The sequence below is a fragment of the Cetorhinus maximus genome, chromosome 33, assembly GCF_964194155.1.
Source record: "Cetorhinus maximus chromosome 33, sCetMax3.hap1.1, whole genome shotgun sequence".
NCBI lineage: Eukaryota > Metazoa > Chordata > Chondrichthyes > Lamniformes > Cetorhinidae > Cetorhinus > Cetorhinus maximus.
In genome coordinates, this window is record NC_135911.1 from 13612085 (window position 1) to 13633520 (window position 21436).

Consider the following 21436-nt stretch of genomic DNA (forward strand, 5'->3'; position numbering starts at 1 on the left):
CCCTGAAAGGAGCCATGGCATAGAAATTGAGCGCCACGGTCACTCTCACAGCCATTGGCAGTGGATGCCCTCTATGTTCCCTTGGCTCCAAGTCCTGCAGTAAGTGGCAGATGTGACCAACAGCTACCTAGACATGCACAGTCATCGGCGACGCTGGTTGTCAGTCAGCTGCAGGAATGACAGGCGGTGTCTATAGACCCTGGGTGTCGCTAGGCGCTGACCAGCCATGGCTCACTGTCGCTCCTCAGCAGCGTATGCGAGACCCTCCGCTGCCCCTTCATCATGAGGCTGCTGTTCCTGCCTTTGTGCGGCCAGGAGCCTCAGTCGCTCTCTCCTCCGTCTTCTACAGCCTCCGTGCACCATCAGGCACACAGCTAGGTCACCAGGGTCCATCATCCCGACATGGTCCTCCTGCAGTATGAAAGAGAGAGAGAGAGATTTGGTTATCATGGCTGTACTTAGCACCTTTCCTGGCCCTGTGTGACCGCCCCTTAATGCTTCCTGGGAAGTGCTGGTCACCACACGGATGGCCAGAGATGAGTGTGCTGCATGGCTGCCCTGTCAACCTGCGACATGTGGGACACTGGTCCAAAACGAGATGCTGAGAGACCTGAGAGAGTTTTGTGTGTGGAAGTCAGAGGCTTGTAACATCAAAGCAGCCGTAGCCATAAGCCTACACCTGTCTCCAAAGGAACCAAAGTGAAAGGAGCCTTATTTGGAATTTGTAAGGTGAAAATGCTTTGCCTGGTGTCTGCTTAAAGTCAATTGGTTGTCTTAGAGGAAAGTAGTTTGGGAATTTGTTAAAAAGTTATGATCGTTGTAACTTTTAGCCATGTGTCTATATTTAACTTGTTGTAAGTTGACAAATGTCTTATTTAGTTTGATATTAAAACCCCTCGAGAACTGGTGGTCTTATTCCTGAATTTAGAGCTGCAAATCAAACATTCCACTGGAAAATATAGGTTATGACAGTTGTTTAAAGTTCCCCTCTGGGATTTTAAACAACAGCCTTTACCAACTGCTGTGTTGTAACATCTATAAATGTTACATAGATTACATCGAGAAATATTATATATAAATATTACATAGATTACATCGATAAATATTACATATAAATATTACATAGGTTATATCGAAATGCAAGACATTTAATCATAAATTGCTTAGAAATTCCTGAAACTCTCGACAGCCAATGAAGCAATTTCGAAGTGAGCTCACTGTTGTATTGTTGGAAGCGCAACTACTGATTTGTGCACAGCAAGATCCCAACAATCAGCATTGTGATAATGAGCTGATAATCGATTATATTAGTGAGATTAGTTGATTCATACAAGGAGATTACATTTATGAGGTGGATCACTACTGACCCTTTAGGGAGGGAAACCTGTCCATTTTAAAAGGTCTGGGTGTGTATGTGACTCCAGTCTCAAACACGAACGTAGTTAACTCTTATCGGCCCTCTGAACTGGTCTCCCAGTTTGGGTCAAACCAGTGGTTCAGGAGGAAGACCCCCCACCACCTTCTCACGGGGAAACTAGGGATGTACATTAAATGTCAGCATTGCTGGAGAATGAGTATTTAAACATTGAGTGAGTGTATCGCTTCTCGAGATACATCGGCGCATCATTCTAAAACTGTAGTGCAGTAATTAATGGCTGTTTTTACAGGTAGAGACTCCAATAAATGGACAGTAGGATTACTCACGGCTGGGATCATGTTGAGTGTTTTCCTGGCTGGAATCTTCATCTTCAACTGTGTGAGAAAGTAAGTGTGAAGATTTAACTTGATTTTAATATAAACATTTACTTCAATGTTCTTTCCTTAAGTCGGTGATTGTTTCCCTTGTGTTAAGCGCCAGACGCCTCTCATTAAGTGGTCTCTATGTCCCTTATGATCCAGAGAGTGTTTTTCATTGCCCGTTATCCAGATGAATAATAATCAGTTGTTGTGATCTGGAAGGCGATGCCTGAAAAGGCGGTGGAAGCAGGTTCAACAGGAACATTCAGAAGGGGAATTGGATAAATACTTGAAGGTGTAACATTTGAAGGACTATGGGAGGAATAGGCAGCGGTGGAGGGGGGGAGGCAAAGATATGGAGTGTTATTATAATGATATAATACCTTGGGCTTATTTACTGTACAAGACACAAAGCAACAATCGCTCGCAGGGATTAGGTGAGAATGTTATGGGCTCATTTATCAAGACTCGGCACAAGAACAGTTATACATACGGATAAAGCTTGGAGGCATCAGAGCTGTGTGTGTGTGCTCTGCTCAAAGCAAAAGTCAAACTAACACTGGGTCACATGACACACTTCCATTATAGTGATGTCACGCTGATATCCCTTATTGCAACAAGAGTCAGTCCAGCCGTTGGTGTAAGGTTACATTGGGCTCAGTGTCTGTGCTGCACTGACTCTCTGCTATATGACAACCACAGTGTGATATTGTGTTATTGCAGGAGAAAAACAGCGACGAAGGAGAGAGTTTCAAGGACCAGTGACATTGCATTGACCCCCAGGCCACTCTCTGTGAAGCACCAGGTACAGGAGCTGTTTACACTCACTCCAAAGCTTCAATCTCAGTGTGTGGACAACACGTGTCCCAGATTCTCAGCCGGGTTACCCACTGATTTCTAACTGTGCAGTCAGTAATGGTTCAGTTGATAGCATTGTCTCTCGCTCTCTCTTTCTCTCTCTCTCTCCCTGAGTCTCTCTATCTCCAGGAACCGGAGCACAAAAATGCCGATACATCTGAGGTCAGTACTGAGGGAGAGCAACACTGAAGGAGGGTCAGTACTGAGGGAGTGCTGCACCATTGGAGGTCAGTACTGAGAGAGTGCTGCATTGGAGAAGGCTCAGTACTGAGAGAGTGCTGCACTGTCGGAGGTTCAGTACTGAGGGAGCGCTGCACTGTCGGAAGTTCAATACTGAGGGAGTGTTGCACTGTCGGAGGGTCCATATTGAAGCAGTGCTGCGCTCTCGAAGGGGCAGTTGTGAGGGAGTGCTGCACTGTCGGAGGGTCCATATTGAAGCAGATCTGCCCTCTCGAAGGGGCAGTTGTGAGGGAGTGCCGCACTGTCAGGAGCCAGCACTGAGAGAACATTGCAGTGTTCGAGGTGCCGTCTTTCAGAACAGTTGTATAATGCTGACCATGTTTACCCTCTCAGGTGGCCATATAAGATCCACCATTATAGCAGTGACTCCCTTCAATAAAATTCCTTCACTGGCTTGAGGTGCTTTGGATCCCTGTGTTTTTGAATAATGGAGCACAAATATCACGATTCAGATGGTAACGTCGGGCTTCCAGACTCAGGTGAGCGAGAGAGAGAGAGAGAGAGGGAAAGAGAGAGAGCGAGAAAAAGGGTTAAACCCACTGAGCCACGACTGACACTCATGAGGCTGCACAATAATTTAACCCTGTCAGTGCCAGTAAATGATGTGTGGATGTCTTCTGTTTCCATTTCTCTGTAGGGTAAACAGAACGTGCTGATTACTGATCCCCGGAACACAACCAGAGACACAACTAGCGAGGGGGAGACCCCAGCTCCCCGGGATCTCTCTGAAGGTCCACTGGGAGGCGAGGCTGGACATGGGAACCCGGACAATCCCGACGACCTTCTCTACGCCAATAGCAACATTTCAAAGCTGCCCAGTGGTGACAGGACTGTGCACAGGAGCGAGGACACGGAATACACACAGATAGGATTACAGAAAAACTGAGTGTGAAACAGGGAGTGGGGCTGTGGGGTGTGTGCAGCCAACATGGTCAAATAGTAATTAACAGAAATATGATGTTGCTCAACTTTTTTTTATCAGCTCTGAGTGAGCTTTCTGAATGCTGCACCTTTTTTCATGCAATCAAGGATTGTGAGAAGCTTATGAATTGTGTATCATTTTGCATCTGTTAATACAAGGTGAGGTGAGAGTGACTTCCCTTGACATTAAGGCCGCATTTGAACAAGTGTGACATCAAGGAGCCAAGCAAAACTAGAATCATTGTGAATCGGGTGGTATGAAAGTCCAATAATTTTTATAATATTTTTCTGGTTTGTTGTAAAGTAGGTTTATGGGTGTGAGTGGAGATGGGTCTGTCTGTGTGGTTTAATTACATCTGGAGTCAGGTATACTGCAAGCTTGAGGTTATCAAAAGAAGCTAGGTGCAGAAATGTACTGGAAATGCTGAAATGGAGGCTGCCTTAGCATGTAAGGTGTGAAGGGAATTTGCATTTTTAGATAAGTGAAGGGATTGTTTGGATTTCAAAGGCATGTTTGTCTGTTTACAACTATCCCGATAAGCAAGGCTAAGGGGTGTTTTAATTTTTCCCAAAGTTTACTGACAATATTGGCAACATGAAAGTTATTATATTATGGGAAAGTTACAGTTCCAAAGACATATGGAACGATGGAATTTACACATCAAAGAGAGAGAAAAATTTGTAAAGGAGAATGAAAGGCTTTGTTGGGAGCCATGTAAGATCTAACAGGAGTGTGTGAAGCAGGCTCGAAGAAGCCTCCAGGCATTTGTACATAAGTCTGTTATGTCCAGTAACTAAAGTTGGAGAAATCCGTTTAGAATTCCACGGTCAAGTGTGAACTGTGTTAACTCGCTGGTTTTGTTTTTAAATCTAAAATCTATTTTAGACTCTTGCTTTAAACGGGGTATGTAACTGGAAGACACGGTAATTAGGAATTTTAGGATTTGCTTTAGTAGTAAATGCTGCCTTAAGTACATGCTTGAAATCTTTTATTTTGTTAATAAATATTTTAATTTAGTTTTTAAGATCTCTAGATGTCTTGGTCGATTCATTTCTCCTGAATTCAGTGCATGCATCTCGTAATAAATACAAATTGCAAAACTGTTGTGATAGCGCGATCATGTGACCATTGTGGATTTAGTGCACCAAGAACACATCATCTGTCATGTCATAAGGGGTGTGGGGGGGTGGGGAAACACTCGGCTGGTTGGAGTCATACCCAGCACAAAGGAAGGTGGTTGTGGTTGTTGGAGGTCAGTCATCTCAGTTCCAGGACATCACTGCAGGAGATGCCCAGGGTAGTGTACTCGGCCAAACCATCTTCAGATGCTTTGTCAATGACATTCATTCCATGATAAGGTCAGAATTATGGACGTTCGCTGATGATTGCGCAATGTTCAGCACCATTCATGACTCCTCAGATACTGAATCTGTCCATGTCCAAATGCAGCAAGACCTGGCCAATATCCAGGCTTGGGCTGACCACCGGCAAGCAACATTCATGCCACACAAGTGCCAGGCAATGACCATCTCCAACAAGAGAGAATCTATCCATTTCTCCTTCACATTCAATGGCATTACCATTGCTGAATCCTCCACTATCAACATTCTGGGGGTTACCATTGACCAGAAACTGAACTGGACTAGCCATATAAATACTGTGGCTACAAGAGCAGCCCAGATGCTGGGAATCATGTAGTGAGTAACTCACCTCCTGATTCCACAAACCTGTCCACCATCTTCAAGGCACAGGTCAGGAGTGTGATGGAATACTCCCCACTTGCCTAGATGAGTGCAGCTCTCACAACACTCAAGAAGCTCGACAGCATCCAGGACAAATCATCCCGTTTGATTGGCACCCCATCCACAAATATTCACTCACTCCACAAATGACGCACAGTAGCAGCAGCGTGTGCACCATCTACAAGATGCACCGCAGGGGCTCACCAACACTCTTTAGACAGCACCTTCCAAACCTACAGCCACTACCATCTAGAAGGACAAGGGCAGCAGGTACAAAGTAACACCACCACCTGGAAGTTCCCCTCCATGTCACTAACCATCCTGACTTGCAAATACATCACCATTCCTTCACTGTCACTGGGTCAGAATCCTGCAACTCCCTCCCAAACAGTTCTGTGGGTGTAGATACACCACATGGACTGCAGCGGTTCAAGAAGTCAGCTCACCACCATCTTCTCAAGGACAATTATGGATGGGCAATAAATTCTGGCCTAGCCAGTGATGCCCACATCCCATGAATGATGTTTCTGTACATTTTTTCTTTTCAAATTTAATACGTACTCTAGTGAATAATTCCATCCTCCAAGGCAACACTTCCTGTTTGCACATGCCCTTCTCATTATTTCAATTCCTGTGTCATTGGTAATGGAGCACTCCCCTGTCAACATGTCACACTGTAATTACAGCCTCCTGCCAGTGTTGGTGCTCTAGTGTCATAGTTTTGCTTCTCAGAGACTGGATGAGCTGTATACGTTGTGTTTACATTATGAGTAACACTCCGGGGTGACCAGGGGGATCCTTTTGGCCATGTTTACGATGTTGCAAGGATACAACGGCCCTACCGGTTAACTCCCTCTGATTCACACTGTTATGTGGTAACAGTGAGCAGCTGCGAGGGACCTGGGCAAGGGTCAACAGTGTGGGCACATGCTGATGGTAGGGTGGAAAGGGGGCAAATGGATGTGATAATGAGCATGGCACTGTCCATCATTCCTCCACCCTCTGCGTCTTTGGCAGATAACCACATGACTGCAGAATATCTGTACCAGCGAGTGGTGGCGGGACGATGCCAACTCCGAGTCTATGCCTTGTGAATCCATCCCATGATTTCACTCGAGCCCACAGACACCCACAGGCAACCCACAGAGAGACAGTCACGGGGAAAGACACTCGTTCCTTGTGGCTTCACGTTTTAACTATATCCTGTCTGCATGTCTCAAATGTTAAACACACCAGCCACATTCAGGGAGGTTTCACTCCGTGAATCACTCACTCTCTCTGCCCCACCCACTCACACAGAGTGAGCATGTGCGTGTGCGTCTGTGTGTGTGTGAGAGAGAGAGAGATTCTGTGTATGTGTGTGTGTATGTGCTTGCACATGTGTGTGTTTGTGTGTATGAGTGTGTGTGTATTTGCGCGTGAGTGTGTGTGTGTGTGTGTTATTGAGCGTGTGAGTGTGTTTCTGTTTGTGTGCGTCTTCGTGTGTGTTTGTGTGTTCCTGTGTAGTGTTTGTGTATGTTCATTTGTTGTGTGTGTGTGCGTGTGCGTGTCTGTGCCTCTCTGTGAGACTGTGTGTTTGTGACAGCAACTCAGGCAGAAATAGTCCAGAATGCCCTGTGGTTTTGGAGCATTGAAACAATGACATGAACTAAATGAGTGCTGCACCAAATAAAGACATGGAGTCACCACACCAAAAAACCACGTGACTTCCCCAGTTTCACATCTCCCTCAAACGCAGTAAAACTGTATTAACACTGACCCTCGTACCAGAGCCAGTTCACCTCTTGTCCGATGCAGTCAGGAGAGGAAGATCATCTCGCCTCCGATCCTGGTAAACTGAACATTTACAGAATTAGATCAGCTCCCTGAAGTGTCTCCAGTTAGTCATTCATCTGACAGGATTGACTCTACAACCCTGGGGACTCATTCTCCTGTAAGTAAAGCACTTGCTGCTCCAGTCAAATCTCTTCTGTATAACATGATCTCTGGATGTCCCAGAGCACTTTACAATTGAGTTCACCCTTTTTTCGAAGTGTAGTTACTGTTGTAATGTAGGAAATGCAGCAGCCAATTAGCGCACAGCAAACTCCCACAAACAGCAATGTGATCATCTGTTTTTAGTGATGTTGGTTTGAGGGATAAATACTGGCTCCAGGACACCGGGGAGACCTCCCCCCTGCTCTTCTTCCAAATAGTGGCTGTGGGGTCTTTCACACCCGCCCGAGAGGGCAGACGGGGCCTCGGTTTAGTGTCTAATATTGGACTAATCTCCAGGCGAGGTTGGCTGGATGGATTATTGACAAGGTCCATTCACCCTGTAAAGAGTTTCTCTGTTTTGAAATACCTGATCAAACACCGAGTTCTGTGTCTAAACCTTGTGTTGAAAAGACACCTTTCCAGCTATTCACCTGCCATTAGCCTGTTGAGTCTTCACACGCTCTGTCTGTCTGTGACCAGCCCCTCTTAGCTCATCCTTTCCTTATCGTACATCGAGCTGTTGATCCTGACGGGTTCCATCCATCCCAGTAACACTCCATCTCCGTCATCAAACTAACTCCCAACACGTTGATGAATTGTATCGATTCCAGCGTCAGTTGGTTCTGTCTGAGGCTGTTTCTCTGATCGGGGACCGAGTTGTTCTGAACGGACATTGTGTCAGCAGTTCTTATTGCCGATCAGGCTGTTCAACCGATGCTGCTGTTCACTGAGGTGACTCCGATTCTACATTCACACATTAATGAGCTCATGTCCAGCAGCAAACATCTGAATGAAGCAAGGTTCAAGAAAAAACCGAGCCGCTTGATCCTACAGTTATCTGTTCAGGCATGGCCCCTTGTTCAAAATAACAAACATTATTTAAAAATAGTGATCACACGAGCCTGGTTTCTAAGGAAATGAAACCATGAACAATTTGCAGTAAAGTGAAACGTACAGGACTAATCTATTTATATTGAGCTGATGATATAGAATTTTACACGAGGCATGTTTCTAATTTCAAACATCATCTGAATTACGGCATTTCTAACAGAACAGCACTCCCTCAGTACTGACCCTCTGACAGTGCAGCACTCCCTCAGTACTGACCCTCTGACAGTGCAGCACTCCCTCAGTACTGACCCTCTGACAGTGCAGCACTCCCTCAGTACTGACCCACCGACAGTGCAGCACTCCCTCAGTACTGACCCTCTTACAGTGCAGCACTCCCTCAGTACTGACCCTCCGACAGTGCAGCACTCCCTCAGTACTGACCCTCTTACAGTGCAGCACTCTCTCAATACTGAACCTCTGACAGTGCAGCACTCCCTCAGTGCTGACCCTCTGACAGTGCAGCACTCCCTCAGCACTGACCCTCTGACAGTGCAGCACTCCCTCAGTACTGACCCACCGACAGTGCAGCACTCCCTCAGTACTGACTCTCTGACAGTGCAGCACTCCCTCAATACTGACCATCTGACAGTGCAGCACTCCCTCAGTACTGACCCACCGACAGTGCAGCACTCCCTCCGTACTGACCCTCTTACAGTGCAGCACTCCCTCAGTACTGACCCTCTTACAGTGCAGCACTCTCTCAATACTGAACCTCTGACAGTGCAGCACTCCCTCAGTACTGTCCCTCTGACAGTGCAGCACTTCCTCAGCACTGACCCTCTGACAGTGCAGCACTCCCTCAGTACTGACCCTCTGTCAGTGCAGCACTCCCTCAGCACTCCCTCACTGGTGTGTGTATGCCTGGGCTTTGAGCTGAATCATGAGCAGGTCTTCAAACCACAACCTTCCGTGTCAGAGAGAAAGAGCGAGAGAGAGAGTTTGTGTGTGTGTGTTTGAGAGTGGGAAAGTGTGTGTGTGTGAGAGACAGAGAGTGTGTGTGTGTGAGAGAGACAGAGAGTGTGTTTTTGTGAGAGAGACAGAGAGTGTGTTTTTGTGAGAGAGACAGAGCAGAAGAGCGTGATAGAGAGAGATTGTGAGTGTTAGAGAGAGAGAATGGGTGTGTGTGATAGAGAGCAAGATTGTCATTGAGAGAGAGAGTGTGTGTCTGCGTTTGAGAGCGGGAGAGAGTGTGTTTGTGAGAGAGGCCACAGAGAGTGTGTTTGGGAGAGGGAGCGAGAGAGAATATGTGTGTGTGAGAGAGAGATAGAGCAGAATAGTGCAATAGAGATTGTGAGGGCCTAACTCACTGAGAGAAAAAGCTGGACCCCCAGCAGAGGGAGTGAAGGACCATGAATTTTTGCCGTGTTTGGTGAATCGCTTTGCGATGTCCCTTCTCAATCTCTCCTTCCTTGTCTTGACATTAGTTTATTCCCTGGGGCTGTTTAACTCCCTGAAAGGTGCCATTTAAACACAAGTTGTTGTTGTTTGAGGAAGAGACGCTGGGGGCAATTTCTGAAAAAGTCTCTGTCTTTGTCATTTTCCATTTAGGCGAGGAACTGAAGATGGGAGTGGTCGGTCTGATATTGATCTTCATCAGCTTGCTGCCAGGTACAAATTCATTACTGATCGGAACTCAGGGAATTTGATTCTTTCCTGGATTGAGGAAGTGAACATTTAATTTTAGAGAACAGGGTTAGTGATCACACAGAGAGTGAGTGAATAGCGACTCGGAGAATATAGCAAAAGAAAAAGGTTCATACGGACTCGAAACGTCAACTCTGTTTCTCCCTCCACAGATGCTGTCAGACCTGCTGAGTTTTTCCAGAATTTCCTGTTTTTGCATCAGAGAGCTTGTTTCAATAGGAATGACAGTGCGTTTATATAGCGCCTTTAATGCAGTAAAACATCCTTATTGCTTCACAGGATTTCCCCCACAAGGGGAAACATCCCCTCAACATCCACCCTGTCACACCCCCCACCACCTCAGAATCTTCTATGTTTCAATCAGATCACCTCTCATTCTTCTAAACTCCAATGGATACAGGTCCAACCTGCTCAACATTTCCTCATACGACAAACACCTTCATCCCAGGAATCAGCCCAGTGAACCTTCCCTGAACTGCCTCCAATGCAAGTCTCTCCCTCCATAAGTAAGGAGACCAGAACTGTACACACTGCTCCTGATACACTCTCACCAACGCCCTGTACAGTTTTAGCAAGACTTCCCTCCTTTCGTACTCCATCCCTTTGCAATAAAGGCCAACATTCCACTTGCCTTCCCCATTCCATGCTGTTCCTGAATGCTGACTTTCTGTGATTCATGTACAAGGACACCCAGATCCCTCTGTGTCGCATTCTGCAGTCTCTCTCCATTGAAGTAATATTCTGCTTTTTGATGTCCTGTCCCCTCCCTTGTTGCCTTTCAGGAGTGACGTCAGAGGGATGGTCTATGAAGGCACTGCCTCGGAGGGCCATCAGCAGCTCTTGTGTGGTTATTCCGTGTAGCTTTGACTTTCCTTCCCACTCTTACACAGCACTGCATGGAGCTTGGTATAAATATTGGCATAGTTTGAAATATACCATCACATACACCAAAGATCCCAATTATGCGATGGCCACATTCGTGGGACGTGCTAAAATAATCGGCAACTTGGAAGGGAAGAATTGTTTGGTGAGGATTGACAGTCTCAGAGCTGAAGACAGTGACGTGTATTACACCCAATTCTAAACCTTTTTACCAATTAGTCATCCTCATGAAGATGTATTTCCAGCCGAAGCCGTGGGTAATAATGCAGATGTTTAATTTTAACTCCAGAGTAAGGGCCCCGGGAGAGTCCATCGCAACCTATAGAGTGAAGTTGAAGCAGGTGACTGAGCACTGGGACCTCGGAGACACACTCAACGACATGTTGCGGTGCCGATTGGTTTGTGTCGTTCACCCCGACGCCATTCAGAGCCGTTTACTCGCAGAAGCCCACATCGATTTGAAGCACGCCATGGAAATAGCGCCAGGCATGGAAAGTGCTGGGAGAGACTGGCGGGCTTTACAGGATGTGCAACATGGCGCCGCTCCTCAGCTGGGGTAGGAAACAACCGCCGGGCGTGAGGCGCAAACCGGAGAGAGAGAGAGAGAGAGAGAGAGAGACAGCCGCCAAGCGAGAGACAGTCTCTGCCGCTCCAGAAACTAAAAGGCTCCGTGGGAGTATTTCAGCAGCAGCTCCGAAGTTGGTCTGTTCTCGATGTGGGTGGTGAGCACGTACCGGAGACCTGCAGGTTCAAGGGGGCAGAATGCCATCGCTGCCACAAGAAAGGGGCGGGTAATAAAGCAATGCAGGGCGATATCGAGACAGCCCATAAGGCAGCGGACCAACATGATGGATGTGAATAATATAACAGAGCCTGAAGCTGCTGATACCGACGTCTATTCCCTGTACAATGTCACAGCGGTAAAAACTGAACCTATAACCATCACAATCCAAGTGAATGGGAAGCCACTAGTAATGGAGGCAGACACGGGAGCCTCAGATGCAGTGGTGGAAGAGCCCACATTTAAATAGCTAAATGAGGCTACCCAGGCACTGAATTTAGAGCAAACAATGGCTCAGCTGAAGACACACACTGGAGAGTCCATACAGGGAAAGGACCTCGTCCCAGTACCTGTGTCCTCCAGGCAACAGACAGCCCAGCTTCCAGTGATCATAGCGACAGGTGAGGATCCTTGTCTTCTGGGCCGAGACTGGTTACAAAAAAACATGGTTAAGCCTGGTGTTTCCAAACTCAGAGGGGAGGGTAGAGAAGAATCAGAGTAATCAAAAATCGTTTCACGATATTCGTGGCAAAGCTCGAAGGTTTACTGTAAGAGATACAGTTTCCGTGTGGGAACAACCAGGATCCGCCGGGTTGTTCAAATACATGATGTTCATCTTAGGGGAAGAGAGACATTGCAACTACCAGCTATCCCGCCTGTGATTAACGTTGACCCATTAATCCCTGAGGTGACAGATTGACCTAGAATAGACATGCCTGGTGTCTCTGTAGAGATGCATAACCTGAAGTGCCACTTTCTAATGATGGACCCAATGCTGCAGTCCCTGATCCTGTCGATCCAGTGGGAGAAGCTCAAGTGGTAGTGCTACACCGCTCGAACCAAATAAGGAAACCACCTCAGAAGCTTAATCTTTAATCACCTGACCTGTATATATTTATATGCTCTCGATTAAAATGTTCTTTGTAATTAGGAAATGTAATAAAATGGGGGAGGAAACATCGCAATTGAAGGTATAGCTCTTTCCTACTGCCTATTAGAGAGTAACATATCTGTCCCTGTAGACGGTGACAAATGAGCCCTAAGTGCGAGTATTCGGCGTGCGTGGCTTTTCAAGTCGAAGGCCTCATTCAAGCATGTAGCTTCAGAAAAGCTTCCTGTAATAAAGTTACCTCTTTCAAGTAGACACCTTTCCGGTATGTCAACTCATTACAAGGGCGCCATTCAGCCCCTCAAACCGTTTACAAAGGAACAGGAGGAGGCCCATTCAGCCCATCGAGCCTGTTACACAGGAACAAGAGACCCATTCAGCCCCTTCAATCTTGATGCACAGGAACAGGAGGAGGCCCATTCAGAAACTCAAGCCTGTTTCACAAGAAGAGGAGGAGGCCCACTCAGCCCCTTAAGTCTTTTACACAAGAACAGGAGGAGGTCCATTCAGCCTGTTGAGCCTGTTGCAGAGGAATAGGAGGAGACCCATTCAGCCCCATGAGCCTGTTACACATGAACAGGAAGAGGCCCATTCAGCCCCCTCAAGCCTGTTACATGAGAACATGAGGAGGCCCATTCAGCCACTCGAGCCTGTTACACAGGAACAAGAGGAGGCCCATTCAGCCCTATGAGCCTTTTACACATGAACAAGAAGAGGCCTATTCAGCCCCCTCGAGCCTGTTACACAAGAACAGGGGGAGGCCCATTCAGACACTGAAACCTGTTACACAAGAACAGGAGGAGGCCCATTCAGACACTGAAACCTGTTACACAAGAACAGGAGGAGGCCCATTCAGACACTGAAACCTGTTACACAAGAACAGGGGGAGGCCCAGTCAGACCTTCGAGTACGTTTCACAAAAACAGGAGGAGACCCATTTAGCACCTTGAGACTGTTACACAGGAACAGGACGAGGCACTTTCAGGCTCCCGAGCCTGTTAGACAGGAACAGGAGACCCATTCAGCCTCTTAAGCCTCTTACACAAGATCAGGAGGAGGCCCATTCAGCCCCATGAGCCTTTTACACAGGAACAGGGGGAGGCCCACTCAGCCCCTTGAGCCTGTTTCACAAGAAGAGGAGGAGGCCCACTCAGCCCCTCAAGGCTTTTACACAAGAAGAGGAGGTGGTCCATTTAGTCCCTTGAGCCTGTTGTACAGGAACAGGAGGAGACCCATCCAGCTTCATGAGCCTGTTACACATGCACAGGAAGAGGCCCATTCAGACACTCAAGCATGTTTCACAAGAACAGGAGGAGACCCATTCAGCCCCTCGAGCCTGTTACATAGGAACTTGTGCGTGTGACTGTGTGTGTGCACATTTGAGTGTATGTGTGCATGCATGCATGTGTGTGTGTTTATGTGTGTGTGTGTGCATGCATGGTTTTATGTGTATGCGTGTCTGTGTGATTATGTGTGTGTATGTGTGCCTGCATGTGTGCGTGAGTGTGTGCATGTCTGTGAGTGTTTGCGTGGGTGTTTGTGTGTGTGTGTGAGAGTGTGCGTGAGTGTGTGCGTGTGTGTGGGAGTGTGCGTGAGTGTGTGTGTGCGCGTATGTGTGCCTGTCTGCGTGTGTGTGCATTCTGAATGAGCAGAGTTCACAGTTTCACAGGTTGCTAGGGACCACTTTTCAGCCTCTCTGTGAGATTGTGTGTTTCTGACAGCAGGTCAGGCAGAAATAGTCCAGAATGCCCTGTGGTTTTGTAGCATTGAAAAAATGACATAAACTATATGAGTGCTGCACCAAATAAAGACATGGAGTGACCACACCAAAAAAACCACGTGACTTCCCCAGTTTCACATCTCCCTCAAACACAGAAAAACTGTGTTAACACTGACCCTCCTCCCAGAGCCAGTTCATCTCTTGTCCGAAGCAGTCAGGAGAGGAAGATCATCTCGCCTCCGACCCTGGTAAACTGAACATTTCCAGAATTAGATCAGCTCCCTGAAGTGTCTCCAGTTAGTCATTCATCTGACAGGATTGACTCTACAACCCTGGGGACTCATTCTCCTGTAAGTAAAACACTTGCTGCTCCAGTCAAATCTCTTCTGTATAACATGATTTCTGGATGTCCCAGAGCACTTTACAATTGAGTTCACCCTTTTTTCGAAGTGTAGTTAATGTTGTAATGTAGGAAACACAGCAGCCAATTATCGCACAGCAACTCCCACAAACAGCAATGTGATCATCATCAAATAGCCTCAACTTCACCTCAGTTGGCTTCTGTTTCAGCGGATCAGCAGGAGGCCCATTCAGCCCCTCGAGCCTGTTACACAGGAACAGGAGGAGGCCCATTCAGCACCATGAGCCTGTTACACAGGAACAGGAGGAGGCCCATTCAGCATCATGAGCCTGTTACACAGGAACAGGAAGAGGCCCATTCACCCCCTCGAGCCTGTTACACAGGAACAGGAGGAGGCCCATTCAGCCCCTCGAGCCTGTTAAACAGGAACAGGAGGAGGCCCATTCAGCGCCTCGAGCATGTTAAACAGGAACAGGAGGAGGCCCATTCAGCTCCATGAGCCTGTTAAACAGGATCAGGAGGAGGCCCATTCAGTGCCTCGAGCCTGTTACTGAGGAACAGCAGAAGGCCATTCAACCACAGTCTTCCCTCAAAAGGGTGAATAGTTTGCTTACAGTGCGAGGAAAACTGTTGGTTTCTCACGTTCACACCAAACTCCTCCCATTTTCACTCACATTGACACATCCACCCTTTCTAATTAAAGACACAGAGGGAGCAGCACAGGAAGAGGTCATTCAGCCCAAGCAGAGCGTGTGGGCAGTTCCTCCCCAGGCGAGCAGTCGGACAGGTCCTGGGTAAGTAACGGAACAATTGGAATTCACTTCCACGACCAACACCGTCCTTTGTTGATGTTGTGACTTTATAAAGACTGATTCCAATGATTGATGCTTTTGGAAGATTTCTATTGATTATTGAGATCTGGGTGTGAGGCTCAATTCTGTTGTACAGAACATCTTTCCAGCTCAAGGGATGAGGGAAGTGCAGAGACATGAACTTTGGGAGCGTTCTGATGTACTGAGGTGGTGAAAGGCGCTATTGAAATGCAAGTCTTTCATTGTTTTTCTTTCTTAAAGACTTGTAACTCTCTGCAGAGCACCTATCATCCCACTGAGAATCAAATTAGTCAGTCAAGACATTGTCTAAAAGCTGTTCTGATCTCTCCAGTGCTTTCGGACAAGAGGTGAGGTCTCATTAACTCCTGTCTCTTTCAGAACTTGAGAGTGAGAAGTGGATGGAATATCTGGGAGTGCACAATGATCGGGAAATCTTACTTCCTCCTGTCACTCCTCCAAGGTAATATCATCGTCAGCTGGGACAGATTTATGGTTAATAATCTTTGTAAAAGATCACTCTTATTGAGCTGTGATTGGGAACCGATTCAGCAGTGAGCCAGTGTACAAACTCACACCAAGTCCCATTCACCCATCACCCCTGTGCTCACTGATATACAATGACTCCTTGTCTGACAGCAGAATTGGAGGAGAGCAGAGATCTCAGAGGGTAGTAGGAGCTGGAGGATGTTACTGAGATCAGGAGGGTTGGAGTGGCTGGAGGAGGTTACAGAGATAGGAAGGGTTGTTGGGGCTGGAGGAGTTTATAGAGTTAGGGAGGGGAGAGTGCGTTTAGGGATTGGGAATTGAGGATGAGGATCTTAAAATCGAGGTGTTGCTTGATTGGGAGCCTACGTAGGTCAGCGAGTGATGTGAATGTGGAGGAGGCGGTGAAAGGTTGAGAAGGAACTTCAGGAATAAAAACTGGGGATGAAGTCTCTCCTGATGTTAGGATTCCGATCACAATATCCTGAAAATTGTGACTTTTGATGATTTTAGTCAGAATTTCCAATGAAGAGAGCAGGGTGGAGTGTTGAAATGGCAAGCGACAGGGAGGTCTGGGTCATGCTTGCGGACAGACCGAAGGTATTCAGCAGAGCAGTCACCCAGTCTGCGTTTGGTCTCTCCAAAGTAGAGGAGACCACGTTGGGGGCAGTGAATTCAGTAGACTAAATTGAGGGAAGTGCAAGTGAAATGCTGCTCCCAATGATGCTCCCAATGCGCTCGAGTCTGTTACAAAAGAACTGGGGAGGCCTATTCAGCCCCATTAGCCTGTGAGGGGAGGGGGCCATTCAGCCCCTTGAGCCTGTTACACAGTGAGAGGAGGGGGCCATTCTGCCCCTTGAGCCTGTTACACAGGAACAGGAGGAGGCCCATTCAGTCCCTCGAGCCTGTTACACAGGAAGAGGAGGCCCATTCAGTCCCTCGAGCCTGTTACACAGGAACAGGAAGAGGCCCATTCAGCCCCTCAAGCCTGTTACACAAGATCAGAAGGAGGCTCATTCAGCCCCCTCGAGCCAGTTATACAGGGACTGGAGGAGTCACATTCTGTCCCCTTGAGCCTGAGAGGAAGAGGAGACCCAGTGAGACCCCTCAAGCTTGTTACACAGAAATAGGAGGAGGCCCAATCAGCCACTCAAGCCTTTTATACAGGAACAGGAGATCCATTCTGCCCCCTCGAGCCTGTTACACATGAACTGGAAGGGTTAATTCGGTCCCTCGACCCTGTTATACAGGAAGAGGAGACCCATTCAGTCACTCAAGCCTGTAACAGAGGAACAGGAGGAGGCACATTCAGCCCCTCTAGCCTTTTACACAGGAACAGGAGGAGACCCGTTCAGCCCCCTCGAGCCTGTTACGCAGGAGCAGGAGGTGGCCCATTCAGTCCCCTCGAGCCTGTTGCACACCAACTGGAAGGGGACATTCGGTCCCTCAATCCTGTTATACAGGAACAGGAGACCCATTCAGTCCCTCAAGCCTGTGACACAGGAAAAGGATGAGGCCCATTCAGCCACTTAAGCTTATTACACAGGAATATGAGGTGGCCCTTTCAGCCACTCAATCCTGTTATACAGGAACAGGAGGAGGCACATTCAGCAACCTCGAGCCTGTTACACAAGAACAGCAGGAGGACCATTCAGCCACTGAAGACACTTGGACAAGAACAGGAAGAGGCCCATTCAGTCCCATTGCGTCTGTTCCACATGAACAGGAGGAGGCCCATTCAGCCCCCTCGAGATGTTACAAAGGAACAGGAAGAGGCCCAGTTAGTCCCATTGAGCCTGTTACACAATAACAAGAGGAGGCCCTTTCAGCCACTCAAGCCTGTGACACAGGAACAGAAGGAGGCAAATTCAGCCCCTCGAACCACTTACAAAGGAATATGAGGAGGCACATTGAGCTGTACAAGCCTGTTACTGAGGAGCAGGGGAAGGCCTATTCAGCCCCATGAGCCTGTTATGCGGGACCAGGAGGAGGCCATTCAGCCCCTCGAACTTGTATCACAGGAACAGGGGAAAGCCCATTTAGCTCCTAAAGCCTGTTACACAGGAACAGGAGAAGGCACATGCAACCCCATAAGCCTGTTACACGGGGACAGGAGGAGGCCCATTTGGGCCCATGAGCCTTTTAACACAGGAACAGGAGGAGGCCCATTCAGCCTCTCGAGCCTTTTACACAGCAACAGGAGGAGGCACATGCAACCCCATAAGCCTGTTACACAGGGACAGGAGGAGGTCCACTTAGCCCCTCAAGCATGTTAAACAAGAACAGGATGAAGCCTAATCAGCCCCTCGAGCCTGTTACACAGGAAAAGCAGGAGGCCCATTCTGACCCCTTGGGCCTGTTACACAGGAACAGGAGGAGGCCCATTCAGCCTCCCTCAAGCCTGTTACACAGGAACAGGACGAGGTCATTCAGCCCCCTCGAGTCTGTTTTATGTGAACATTCGAAGGTCATTCAGCCACATTCTTGGCATGCAAAGGGTTAACAGTTTTCCAACAGTGTCAGGCAAAGAGCTGCTTTCACACCTTGACAGCAAACACCTCACATTTTGACACACATTGACACATCAGCCCTTTCTAATTAAATACACAGACAGAGCAGCACAGGAAGAGGTCATTCAACCCAAGCAGAGCGTGTGGGCAGTTCCTCCCCAGGCGAGCAGTCGGACAGGTCCTGGGTAAGTAACGGAACGATTGGAATTCACTTCCACGACCAACACCGTCCATTGTTGATGTTGTGACTTTATAAAGACAGATTCCAATGATTGATGCCTTTGAAAGATTTCTACTGATTATTGAGATCTGGGTGTGAGGCTCAAGTCTGTCATACAGAACATCTTTCTAGCTCAAGGGATGAGGGAAGTGCAGAGGCATGAGCTTTCGGACGTCCTGAAGCGGTGAAAGGCGCTATAGAAATGCAAGTCCTTCATTGCTTTTCTTTCTTAAACCCTTGTAACTCTCTGCAGAGCACCTATCATCACCACTCAAGCCTTTTACACAAGAACAGGAGGAGGTCCATTCAGCCCCATGAGCCTGTTACACAGGAACAGGAGGAGGCCCTTACAGCGCCATGTGCCGGTTACACAGGAACAGGAGGAGACCCTTTCAGCCCCATGAGAATGTTACATAGGAACAGGAGGAGACCCTTTCAGCCCCATGAGAATGATACATAGGATCAGGAGGAGGCCCATTCAGCCCCCTCGAGCCTGTTGCACACCAACTGGAAGGGGACATTCGGTCCCTCAATCATGTTATACAGGAACAGGAGACCCATTCAGTCCCTCAAGCCTGTGGCACAGGAACAGGAGAAGATTTCTGCTGATTATTGAGATCTGGGTGTGAGGCTCAAGTCTGTTGTACAGAACATCTTTCTAGCTCAAGGGATGAGGGAAATGCAGGGATATGAGCTTTCAGACATCCTGAAGTGGTGAAAGGCGCTATAGAAATGCAAGTTCTTCATTGTTTTTCTTTCCTAAATGCATGTAACTCTCTGCAGAGCTCCTATCATCACCACTCAAGCCTTTTATTCAGGAAGAGGAGGAGGCCATTCAGCCTCATGAGCCTGTTACACAGGAACAGGAGACCCTTACAGCCCCATGAGCCTGTTACACAGGAACAGGAGGAGACCCTTTCAGCCCCATGAACTATTTAATCAGGAATAGGAGGAGGCCATTCAGCCCCCTCGAGCCTGTTACAAAGAAACAGGAAGAGGCCCAGTTAGTCCCCTTGAGCGTGCTACACAATAACAGGAGGAGGCCCATTCAGCCTCTCAAGCCTGTGACAAAAGAACAGGAGGAGGCACATTCAACCCCTCGAACCACTTACACAGGAACAGGAGAAGGTACATTCAGCTATTCGAGCCTGCTAATGGGGAACTGGGGAAGGTCTATTCAGCCCCATGAGCCTGTTACACAGGAAGAGAAGGAGGCCCATTTAGCTCCTTGAGCCTGTAACACAGGAACGGGAGGAGGCCCATTTAGCTCCTTCAGCCTGTTACACAGGAACAGGAGGAGGCCCATTCAGCCTCTCGAGCCTGTTACACAAGAACAGGAGGAGGTCCATTCAGCCCCTCGAGCCTGTTACACAGGATCAGGAGGAGGCCCATTCAGCTCCTCGAGCTTTTTACTCAGGAACAGGAGAAGGCCCATTCGGCCCCTCGAGCCTTTTACTCAGGAACAGGAGGAAGACATTCAGCACCCTCGAGTCTGTTTTATGTGAAAATTTGAAGGTCATTCAGCCACATTGTTGGCATGCAATGGGTTAACAGTTTTCTAAGTGGCAGGCAAAGAGCTGCTTTCACACCTTGACAGCAAACACTTCACATTTTGACTCACAGTCACACATCAACCCTTTCTAATTAAATATACAGAGGGAGCAGCACAGGAAGAGGTCATTCAGCCCAAGCAGAGCGTGTGGGCAGTTCCTCCCCAGGCAAGCAGTCGGACAGGTCCTGGGTAAGTAACAGAACGATTGGAATTCACTTCCACGACCAAAACCGTCCTTTGTTGATGTTGTGACTTTATAAAGACAGATTCCAATGATTGATGCCTTTGAAAGATTTCTACTGATTATTGAGATCTGGGTGTGAGGCTCAAGTCTGTCATACAGAACATCTTTTTAGCTCAAGGGATATGAGCTTTCGGACATCCTGAGGTGGTGAAAGGCGCTATGGAAATGCAAGTCCTTCATTCTTTTTCTTTTTAAAGCCTTGTAACTCTCTGCAGAGCACCTATCATCCCACAGAGAATCAAATTAGTCTGTGAAGACATTGTCTAAAAGCAGTTCTGATCTCTCGAGAGCTGTCGGACAAGAGGTGACGTCTCATTAACTCCTGTCTCTTTCACAGCTTTAGAGTGAGAAGCTGATGGAATAACCGGGAGTGGACAATGATCGGGAAATCTTACTTCCTCCTGTCACTTCTCCAAGGTAATATAATCATCAGCTCGGACAGATTTATGGTTAATAGTCTTTGTAAAAGATCATTCTTATTGAGCTGTGATTGGGAACCAATTCAGCAGTGAGCCAGTGTCCAAACTCACACCAAGTCCCATTCACCCAGCACCCCTGTGCTCACCGATATACACTGACACCCTGTCTGACAGTAGAATTGGAGGAGGGCAGAGGTCTCGAAGGGTTTCAGGGCTGTAGGAGGTTACAGGGATAGAGAGTGGAGAGGGAGGATGAAGGGATAAGGAATCGATGATGAGAATTTGAAATTTGAGTCATTGCTGGACTGGGAGCCAGTGTAGGTCAGCGAGTGACAGGGGAGACATCGGCTGAATAGAGAAGCAGGGATAAAAACTGGGGGATGAAGTCTATCCCGATGCTAGGACTCGGATAACAACGCACTGAAATTTGTGTCCTTTGTTGATTTTAGTCAGAATTGCCCATGAAGACAACACAGCAGCTCCTAGAAGAGACAGGCTGTTCAGCGTCACACTTCCTGTCCATTCTCACCT

The 21436-nt window shown here is 47.7% G+C and overlaps 1 protein-coding gene and 1 long non-coding RNA gene across 9 annotated transcripts in view; both read left to right on the forward strand.

Moving 5' to 3' along the window:
* LOC144671598 (sialic acid-binding Ig-like lectin 12) overlaps positions 1 to 21436 on the forward strand; it is a 63211-nt gene that overhangs the window by 14270 nt on the left and 27505 nt on the right. For 2 of the 8 annotated variants that reach the window (XM_078533608.1, XM_078533613.1), the window contains exons 1-3: positions 14495 to 14633; positions 15354 to 15438; positions 15856 to 15937. The exons of 1 other annotated variant lie outside the window; for it this stretch is intronic. In XM_078533608.1, the coding sequence (XP_078389734.1) occupies positions 15898 to 15937 (40 nt within the window). In that variant the 5' untranslated portion in view covers positions 14495 to 14633; positions 15354 to 15438; positions 15856 to 15897. Of the gene's footprint in view, positions 1 to 1667; positions 1765 to 2460; positions 2543 to 3472; positions 3976 to 14494; positions 14634 to 15353; positions 15439 to 15855; positions 15938 to 18539; positions 18656 to 20346; positions 20432 to 20823; positions 20904 to 21436 lie in introns of those variants that run through there. 5 more of the 8 variants (XM_078533609.1, XM_078533614.1, XM_078533607.1 and 2 more) reach the window with 4 other exon arrangements.
* Positions 7272 to 12114, forward strand: LOC144671620 (uncharacterized). Its single transcript, XR_013573960.1, has 3 exons — positions 7272 to 7432; positions 9916 to 9975; positions 10794 to 12114. It is a non-coding gene; the product is annotated as an uncharacterized LOC144671620 (long non-coding RNA).